We start from the raw sequence: 10557 nt of genomic DNA on the forward strand, positions 1-10557 counted from the left end.
AAAAAAAAATAAGAAAATGGAAAAGAAAAAATAAAGAAAGAAAAAAGAAGAGAAATAGAGAGTGAAAATAAAAGAAAAAAGAAGAGAAATAGTGAGTGAAAATAAAGTGGAAAGAAAAAAAAAAAGAAAAAGAAATCAAAGTAAAAAAAAAATTGATAAAAAAACAAAAATAGGAAAAAAAAAATATGAGAAAGGAAAAAATAAGAAAATGAAAAAATTTAAAAAAAGGATAAAAAAAAAAAAGGAATAGAAGAGTCAGGAACATAAATCTTTATAAATAAAAGTAGCATGAATTAAGGCACGGTTACTTTCCTTATTTAACTCTAACTAATAGGAGTTAAAATAGGAACTACTATTCAATTTGTATATTTATTTATATAGCAACATTTTTATTTTACTTAAATACTAAATATTACTTGCTATTTTTCGTAATTATGAAATAGTTGTTATAAAAGTTATAATTAAAGTTGTTAAGTTGCTACTTTTGAAATTTTTCCTTTATGATATCAATAGGTCCATATATTTATATAGGGGTCTTTCGAAAATATATTAACTTATTATCTTATCGAAATTAGTGATTGTTTTCACTGGCCCAAGTCAGAACCGAAGAAAATATTATCTTAAAGAGTTTACAAATGGATTCCACTTCATAGGTACCGTTCACCTCACGTGAAGGCTCGCTCAGAACACGTACCAAGCTTTTATTAGAAAGGAACAGAACAAAGAGGAGTGCTCCACTCCGAAAGAGAAGGAACGGAAAGAGCAGGCGGCAGAGAAAGAGACAAGGAGGAAGAAGGGGGCACTACGGGAAGAGCATCCAAGACGCGCTAAGGCAAAGGCATAGAGCTCAAACACAGGCTTAGTAAGCACAGATTCCCTAGAAGAAAATATTATCTTAAAGAGTTTATTAATTCACACAGTATGAATTTAGGAAGATTTTACTGTAGTACAATATTTCACAATGCTGGAATTTCTATCATAGTTCAAAGAGGTACTTATGCCTTTTCTTTTTAAAAAAAAAATAATATTCATTTTCATTAGGTAAACAAACTGGAGTATTTGCATTTCGTATAATGTCAATGGCTATTTTTAAAAGAATTGATCCTCCCATTGTGTTATATTAATTGGGTAATGAGAATTATTTTATTGTTATTTAAGTTCAAAAACTTGTGAAAAGTAAAAAAAAGAAATACATTTTTAATTCATCAACGTGATATATAGGTGTGAAGCACGTACACTAGACTATTTTAAAGACGAAGACTCATCGACTTGAAAGTTCTAATTCTACGTCGTACTTCATACGCTAGTCCTGTACTGATTTACTACAATACACAGTGTAACCTGCACCAAAATTTAACCATCAAAAGCCAGAATAACCAACTCTAACATCGTTTAGAGATGTGATGGGGGTTCCCAAAAATTTTCTTTGTTTCAGCTTTTCACCTTTTATGTCTCCGTTGGAAAATATTTTCTTTCATTCTTCCATGTTGTAGCAAAATTACCAAGCTCGTGATATCAAATCCTCAACCTGCTGGCTGACGATGGAGGTGCTAAACCGCTAGAGCAAGTCCCACTTGTCCAACGTGACTAACCTATTTCACTTTCATTTGGGAGCACATTTCACAATCAAAGTCATACGATTGAAAAAGAATATGAGAAAGGGGATGCCTAATGTGGAACTTTCGAATCCAACTTCAAGAGATTTGATTTTGTAGTTCATTACGAGAGGTAGTTTTAGTGATGTGACCATTATAAGAGGAGATTACTAAAAAATAACACACGAAATCCGTAAATTAAACATAGGAGATCATATTTCATCAACTTCATGGCTAAATCAAGATTTGCTTCCTTTTAGAATTTCATAATGGAAGAGAACAGTAGTAATAAGGCAAGCAATAGTAGTAGATACAATAAATATGTATATGTTTCCCTATGAAGTGCTAACTACTCTGTATGACATTCCTCTATAAGCGCAAAAAGATAAAGAGAAGCAGCAAACCACTATTCAAATACCATATGCATTTGTTACCTGCTGCTTCCTTTTCACTTTTTAGGAGCAGGCTTCGCAAATGAAAAGTCATCTTCATTCCCAGAGGATTCTTCATTTTGAGGAACATGCACTTGAAGTTCAGAGTCATCATCAATAACTTGTGTAGCTGAGTGGTCCTCTGCACGGATTATCGGTGTAGTTGGATCATTCTCGAGGTCAGATGCTTCTAGATCATCGTAGCCATTGAAACGTGTTGAGTGACCAGTTGTTTTAAACCGATGAAGTTTGGAACCAACCGCGTGCAGAGGCGAACCCACAGAGGACCTCGGACTTCCATTGCCTAGTGCCCGTGGGGATTTGTCGCCCTTAGCTCCCTGCTTCTTCTTCACGGCCATATGCCACTTCTTTAATGCCTTTGAGGTTTGTTCATCAAAAATGGATTTCTTCATATTGGAGCCCATCTGCAGGATCCCATCATGACACATTACCATTAGGCCTATTTCCCCATGTAAAATACAGCAAGTTATGGCTAAAACACTAAAAGGTTCATGTATAATATTATTTTATATAACATTGAATTGAGATGATCCTAAACAGAGTGAGATGAACAGTGTGGATCTATGTAACCAACCCCAACTTGCTTGGGATTGAGGCGTAGTAGTTGTTATTGTTGTGCCAAAAAGTTCATGTAGTTTCCTATGGCATATTTTTCGTCCTGCGTTTGACTGCAATATATTTGCTTGTATCCTAGCGAAGAGCTTGGCTAAAGCAAAATGGTGCGAAGAGAACCTACATACATTTATGTTCTCAATCTGGGGATGGGATATTTTTGTAAAAGTACCTGAGTTATAAGGGCATAGAGTGGAAGAGTGATATAACTGCATAAGAATAACACTCCCACCCTGTAATGAGACAGCAAAGCAGATTCAGTAGAGTAAGCTTCGTCTGAAGTTCTGAAAACATATACAATCCATCCAATAAAGTGACTTTTTGTTGCAAGTAACATACCCCAAAGCGATCTTCACAATGACAAAACCGAACTTGTCATGGAAGCAAGATTTTAGGCCATACTCATACTGCAAAATATGTAATCAACATTTCAACCAATAGTTTCATGGTTCAAAGAGCTGAATATCTTCAGAAGTTTAGTTGAAATATTACCCATATCCATAAGAAATATGTTATTTGGAACGCATTCTGTCAAGTTGAAATAACAGTTTAGCATTAGATACACATAAAAAAGAAATTTTTGTAAGCCGTGGCAAAAAAATAGATGGAGACGAGAATTGCAAGAAGTAGATAGAGATTCAGATAAAGCAAACTATTATAATCCAAACCTAAGCTCCTTTTTATTTACAAGCACAATTCTTCAATCTAAAATGCAACCAGAAGCACACAAGAATCAGCGTTGACTTTGCAATGACGTTTATCTCTCGCAAGTCATTCACAAAAGCAGACTAAAGATAATCATCTTTTGGTACAAGTTTCTGGCTTTTGCATTTTGTTCCATTTAAAGGTTGTAATGAGGTTTAAGCTTCTCTAAAACTAATGGTCTTTAATGTGACTGATAACATTTTCACCTGTAAGCTTAGACAACTTCTAGCAATACAATTGATTATGGCACAATGGACCAGCAAAGTTGAACATGATATATATTCGAGTTGTCTACTTTGCTAATAATACTTTATGACATTTATCTGAGTGGGACATGTAGTACCTGAAATAAGGCAAAGTGGATGAGGTGAAGAACCAACTGAGGTCGTCCAAACCAAAAATATTTGTCTGAGCCTTGTACAAGAGGGATCCCTTGGACTACGGCATGTCTCTCTGAGATGTCAAGAGCCATTCTTGTCAACACTGCCTGAAGCTTCGTTCCGACAGCTAAAATGATCTGAGAATAATTAATTATCAGATTTCATGCACTGAAATTACGAAGGTGGACAAGGAACAAGAACCTTACAATCAAAGGAATTAAGGATGCCCAGAACAATGCATGCCACCCTGAAATGTATCTAATGTTTCAGAAATATATAAATATGTCCAGCGAAGAACTTGATTAGTGAAAGTAAAATGGAACAAATAAAATTATTGCCCAAATATATTCCATCACAAAATATGACTTACCACTAACATTTAGGAGCAAGAAAACCACAAATGATACCCATAAAACTGGACTGCCAGTAGAAAAAATTAAGTCAGTCAGCGTGATATAGGTAGCACACGAACACACGTACAGCACATGTTTGTTAGGGAAGATTGAGATACCTGACACCAACAACTACCTTGAAGTCATCCTCTAATGATCTTTTGATATACTTTTGGAAGTTAAATTTACTTCCAGGAGCCAAATGAACCTGTACAAGAAGCATTGTGTATTACTTCTATGGGAAACAGAAGAAAAGTATCACCAAAAAAAATAATAATAATAAATTTGAAGAACTAAAGAAGAAAGGAAACTCACACTGATAAAACCATTGCGTAGGGTCAAGTAATCTGACTTATTGACAGACCTGAAAAATTGTCTGAAGAAACATCCCTGGAAGAAAAAAATTGCCATATTCAATACCCTTCTCACCATGGATGTGCTGAAGAATGACCCAATTTTATGGACAATAAAAAATAACAACATTTCATATCAGTATCTTACAATGTAAAAGAAGATTGGAATGCTGGTCCAGAAACTGGTATGTGCTTTGACGAATGACGTCTCATGAGTCAGCCTAAATCTTGAAGGATCTAAAAGTTACACGTAAGATATGGTCAATTCCCAATGCAAAGAAATGAGGACAATGAACATAGTTTACAAGCAACTCAGAAAATTCCACCATTTGCAGATCAAACTATGACATACCATTTGAAAACTCATAGTTATGGGTTGAAGTCTCTTGTTCCCATCCTTTCCAGCCACGAATCTGAAGAACATATTTTCAAGCATTAGACATTCTATGTTTCTAAAATCTAAAATGGAGAGTAACGAATATCAAGAACGAAAAAAAAATATTGACCATGACCAGTCCCTCTAGACTGACTCTCAAATTCATTTTTATAAAGTTCTTAACCGAGTATCCAGAGTTCCAATCTTTCTGAATATTGTGGAGGGCCGGTTTTCATTCCCAGTAACAAATTCGAATCTTGGTATCTGGTCAATGATCCTAAAGTCTTTGTTATTTTCTGATGGCCGAGAAATCCATCTGGGGCCAACCTTTTAGGATCAACTGCAGCCCCCAAAACTCGGGAATTCTACTCCTCTCTACTTAAATACCAAGCTTAGTTCACAGGGTGCAGGGCTCGAACCTGAAACCTAAGTCACAAGTCCCTCAACTTTTTCCTTGATACAACCTAAGCCACAAGTTCAGGAACCTTTGCCACTTGAACAGCCCTGGGCGTGATCCAAAATCTACCATCTAGCTGAAGAGATCTTAGGCAAATCACCAATCCAGTATCCACCAAATCAACCTTTTCTAATGTGCCAAGACCATTTTAGCAAGCAGAGAAGGTTCATCAAGAGAGAACATATCTGATTTATCATCCAAAATAAAAAAAAGGCAAACCAAAAGAATAATAAGTTGGCTCAAACACAGAAGACATTTATCTTCAATTGCTTTTTCACCACATTTATATTCACTGAAAAAAGAAAAAACTGACTCTGTCATTTTACCCTAAAAAAACCCAATGATGCTTATAGCGATGGGTTAGTCAACAACATATCCTATGAAGCATAAGAGCATAGTGTTGATCAACATTAAAAATATCATTAGCCTTTGGCATTGCAGTTTTTACGTTATACCAGTAGGATATTGAACATTTGTCGAAATTTGATAGATTATCTGAATTCTTTGAAGGGCTCAAGGTATGGATGGACTAGAGAATCTACAAAATAAGATAGAGTCCCGCTGGAATTTCTGTTTATACTCCAAAAAGTGCCACACAAATAGCACAGCAGTTCAAGTATAATGCAAGAATTATGGAAAGTATACTTTGAATTACCTTAAGTTTTCCCAGCCACATAGTAACAGCACTGTATACCACATGAAGGACCGCCAGAAAGAATATAAGGATGTGTATTTGATGCAGTGCGTCGACAGAAATGAGAGAGACATGTCCCTGTTATGTAACTCAAATTAGTTTAATCAAGGGCAGACCAACAAGATGTAATTTAGTACACTCGGAGGAAGTACTACACGAAGATCCAAAACAGGTACACCTCAAGGTACCTATTTAGTAGTTGGGCTAACTGTAACCGAAGCAAGACTTGTATGGGATGTATCAAGTTTTTATATAATGGCATCCTCGATCAGTAAGTAAGAAACTTTAGCAATCATAGCACAACTCCAGCATAAGATAATGCTGGTGTTACTGATAGAATGGCAACTCGAAATTACAATTTCACGAAACTACTTAAACATTACTGCATCAGATGCTTTCTGATTAACTAACAGCTACCAGGACATTTAAAGGACAGATAAATGCTCATTCTGTTGAAGATTATAGCTGAGTTACAAAGCCTTCCACATTAATATAGCAAGTACTATTTTTAACATGTCCCTTGTGCAGAGACAAGCAGAATATCTGTCAGGTTAATCTTCTACAGGTTTGGTAAACCACTAATTCTTGAGCGAGAAATACATATTCACACCAAATAGGCCTAGCATTTTCATGATCTAAAATAAATGGTCATCAAATAAGTAAATAAAGGATTATCTAGGTTATTCAAAGAATATCAAGCTTACTAAACTTCCACTTAGTTATGCTCTCAAAACTTGCTGTTAATCCACTCCACATGAAGCACATCATTTCTTAACATATTGAGATTAGTACCTGGACGAACATACTACTGAAGTATATAAGTTGGAGAAGGCAATCATTATCAGGTGGATCTTCTTTTTCTAAAAAAAAAAAGGCATAAAAAGGGCAGCCCTGGGAAGGGCCGGATCATATTAGGTGGATATTTTTTTTTCAGAAGGATATTAGGTGGATATTAGATATCATAAATCCAAAATAAGGATCCTTCTAACCAATGTATGAATTGAACTAAGCAACCAGCTATTCATTTATTTTTTCTTTGCACATCAAGAGGAGAGAACTGAAACTGCTTATTATTTGTTGCAGGCAGAAACTTTAAATTGAATGATTTATTTTTTATCAGGCTACAGTCATGCAATATAAATTACTTTCGATATGCCTCGATACTGGAATGAGAAGTGTAATTTACTGCAGCTTTTTTGTTGACAGAACTGATCATTTGAAATGTCAATCAGCTTAAGTAGCAAACATATCAAAAGGTTTGGGCAGAACAACTGATTTTCTTAGTAAAAAAGGGTAATTGACAACAAGCTAAAATCCTGCAATGTCATTTTTGCCATCCCACTAATTAATACAATTGAATTTACTATTATCAAGATCCGTATACAAATTTATGACTTACATCATTGCATTTAGGCTCGGCACCAGCCAAAATCCTGCGTTCATACCATAAAAGTCTCCGATGATGTTCCTCCATTTTATCATTTTTGCCAGCAACAGGGCAGGGCAGCAGTGTGTCAGCAACACTTGTTGGGATACAGATTCCAGCAATATAATACTGACTGAATACAAGGGTTAATGAGATAAAACCAAGAATCATCAACTCTGCAACAATTAGAGAGAAGGAACCATTAATACAGAAAACAAGAATATTCCCTGGGAAAATGAAAAGAAGTTGAGAACACAAAAGTTTACCAGCCTTAACCTTTTCCAGAGCCTCATATAGAGCTTTCTTATGCCTGTCTGTGAGCCACTGGAAAATGATTTTCATTTTGTAAGTAAAATGCTGGAGAAATTAAGTGGCCATTTGGCTATGAATATTTTTTACTTTTTCAAGGAGTATCCTTTACTTTTTCCAGGAGTTGAATTCCGGAAATCACGTTTGGCCATAAAATTTCAGAAAACTCCGAAATTCAATTTTTCTTGAATTTGCAAAACACCAAAAAGTTGTTTTCACTCCAAATCACTCACAAAAAAATAAAAAGTAACTCCAATTTGTATTCATGGCCAAACACAACTCCATTTTCCAAATGCCATTTTTCACTTTGAAAACAAAGACTACTTTTTTCAAATTTTACAATTTAATGGCCAAACGGGCCCTTAAAGATCCACGGAAGCAATAAACTAAGTAAAATCACATGGTTTAGACAAAAGGTATAAATTGGTGAATGGTGTAATTATAAAGAATACAATATGGAAACACAAGTGCGTGTGTACTTCAAAATGCTACCAGAAAAAGAAAAGACAAGCTCAAACATCCAAATCAAAGACTGAACTCCGACTAGATATCCTCAACATAATACACGCCAGGCAATAAAATTTCTGATGGACGAAAGGTAAGGTAAAGTTGACAAAGCATAGCATTGGATAATAAAACCTCTCTTTTTTCTCTTCCTTACTAATTTACAACAACAACATACCTAGTATATTCCCACCAATTGGGGTTTGGGGAGGCTAAGTGTACGCAGTCCATACCACTAACACAAAGGTGAGATAGAGAGATTGTTTCCGATAGACCCCCGGCCTCTTCCTTACTAATTTAATTGATCATAATTCAAACAGAAGCAGATAAGGGCGTAAATGGTTGAAAATAATCACCCGAAAAGATACGATCAATGATATTCAATCACATAAATATAATGTCCCAGAATCAAGCTTTGGTAAAGCACTTGGAGATGCAAAAATCCAACCAAGAGATGAGGCACATTTCTTTTGTGGGAAAAAAGTAAAAGAAAAAGCACAAGATAGGAAAACAAAATGTGCACAAAAACACAAATTCAAACACTGGAAATGACATCAAAAGCTAGAAAAGGATTGGGACTAGCAAAACAAGGAGAACAGGGAAGAACTAAGGAAGAAAAAGTGTTGATTTCTCGGAAGTTATTATCTCAGAAAGTTGCCTTTCTTCTTGATTACAATTTCCTTCAATGAAGAAAGTAACTTTCTGAAATAATAACTATTAGTTGAGGGACCATCTGAAATCAACTCAGAGGGGTTAGGATTAGAAAAACAATAGAACAAAAAGCCTTTTTTGGTAATCAGTATCTGAGCAGCCAAGAATAATTTCCAGGCTCTAGTGACAAAAAGAGCATAAATTAACTTCTAATTTGGTCAGACAAGACTTTCACAGATAAAAAGGTATTATCTTGATGTAAAAATCTAAAACTTAAATATCAAATATATCTTCAAAATCCTCAACAGCAAAACCAAGAAACAAGAAAAGGAATTTCTTCAAGAAACACTTATTGCAATGCTGCTAGCAAATAGAGATATCTTGTACATTAAAATCCAAGATTCACTAAAAGGTAGAAAAGAAAGAACCCACAATCAAGAAAAATACAAATTAAAGAACAGTAAGGTAAAACGACTAGGTTTTTAGGTAACATACGGTGCCAAGTTTATGGATGATCTTCTCCAAAGCAATAGAAATGAGAATAATGACAGCACAAACACCAGCAACAGCCCAAGTTGGTGTCTGATCAAGCTGTCTTGATGTACCTCCACCTCCACCAGCCATTGCCACCACCCACAAAACCTTCAGCAGAGAAAATATCACCTAAAAATTAATGGGTATCCAACAATATGGTCAAAAAACAAATTGGGTTTGAACACAATAGGATGTAGTAAATGCATGCATTTATTTGCACTGCTCTTTAAAAGAAGAAAACTGATATTTCAGTTTCTAGTCTACAGATGTGTATGCAAGTGAGCAATGAGTAATGACTAAGACCTTCCTTAATTAAGATGACAAATACTCACACTTATATTATCGTAGTTAAAAATACAAACTCCTTAAATTACTTATTTATTTTCCATTAATAATCTTTATACAATATTTCATTCATTCATCTTTATTTATCTAATAGATTAAAAACAGAAAACAAATATATATACCTTTTGTCATATTTTGGTTACATATATATCCATAACGTTAATAAAAATAATATATATATATATATCCCTCACACTTATATGGTAGGGGCATATGTGTACCCAAAGCATGACGAAGTATATATACGTATCATTTATCATAATTTTAGAATATATTTATCCCCTTTTCGTTTTACTTTTTAATCCCAAATAATTAATCGAAATTTAGTATCCGACCTAATAAATTCATCGAATCCGATTTCAAACCAACTCGATTCGACCTCTATTTATTGTTTCAAACTCAATATTCCCTCTGTATTTTCTCTTAAAGGTGAATCACAATCAAATTGCAGTGATTGATCGTTGCTACTAGTTGGTGTTTACTGGTTGGAGAAAGTAAAGATTAGGTCGAAGGTGGTCGGAACTAGAGGTGCGGCGATGATTCGCCGGTAGGGTGTTTTCGATTTGACGAAAATGGTGGCTATGTGGTGTTGATAGGTGGTGGGTCGTGTTTTCCCAACGAAATTTTGCTGGAGATTGAAATGTGAGGGATTCAATTTATTTGGTATTGTTTTAGCATGTTATGGATCAATGATTTTTTTTTTAACTTGGTAGTAGTGAGTGTTACTCTATTGCGTGTGTGTATCAATACAGGGGTGAGAAAAATTTATCTG

At 34.8% G+C, this 10557-nt stretch overlaps 1 protein-coding gene across 1 annotated transcript; it reads right to left on the bottom strand.

Annotated features, from left to right (window-relative positions):
* Positions 1-1789: 1789 nt before the first annotated feature.
* LOC107858478 (MLO-like protein 10) lies at positions 1790-9745 on the bottom strand. The gene is made up of 15 exons (XM_016703142.2): positions 9402-9745; positions 7709-7766; positions 7416-7618; positions 5978-6094; positions 4842-4902; positions 4638-4726; positions 4452-4526; positions 4256-4344; positions 4115-4164; positions 3951-3991; positions 3708-3881; positions 3152-3187; positions 2999-3066; positions 2832-2892; positions 1790-2451 (listed from the first exon to the last, which is right to left on the bottom strand). The coding sequence occupies exons 1-15, from the start codon at positions 9528-9530 to the stop codon at positions 2044-2046; spliced, it is 1659 nt and encodes a 552-aa protein (XP_016558628.1). The 5' UTR covers positions 9531-9745; the 3' UTR covers positions 1790-2043.
* Between the last annotated feature and the right edge of the window lie 812 nt (positions 9746-10557).

The sequence above is a fragment of the Capsicum annuum genome, chromosome 2 (genome assembly GCF_002878395.1).
Source record: "Capsicum annuum cultivar UCD-10X-F1 chromosome 2, UCD10Xv1.1, whole genome shotgun sequence".
NCBI classification, from domain to species: Eukaryota; Viridiplantae; Streptophyta; class Magnoliopsida; order Solanales; family Solanaceae; genus Capsicum; species Capsicum annuum.

What these genes read in the sequence shown, in the direction of transcription:
- LOC107858478 (XM_016703142.2), bottom strand. Translation starts at nt 9,530, where the DNA reads ATGGCTGGTGGAGGTGGAGGTACATCAAGACAGCTTGATCAGACACCA. An exon ending in TCTGGAAAAGGTTAAGGCTG is followed by an intron (nt 7,619 to 7,708) that starts GTAAACTTTTGT and finishes TAATTGTTGCAG; the next exon opens with AGTTGATGATTCTTGGTTTT. An exon ending in CATCCTTAATTCCTTTGATT is followed by an intron (nt 3,882 to 3,950) that starts GTAAGGTTCTTG and finishes AATTATTCTCAG; the next exon opens with ATCATTTTAGCTGTCGGAAC.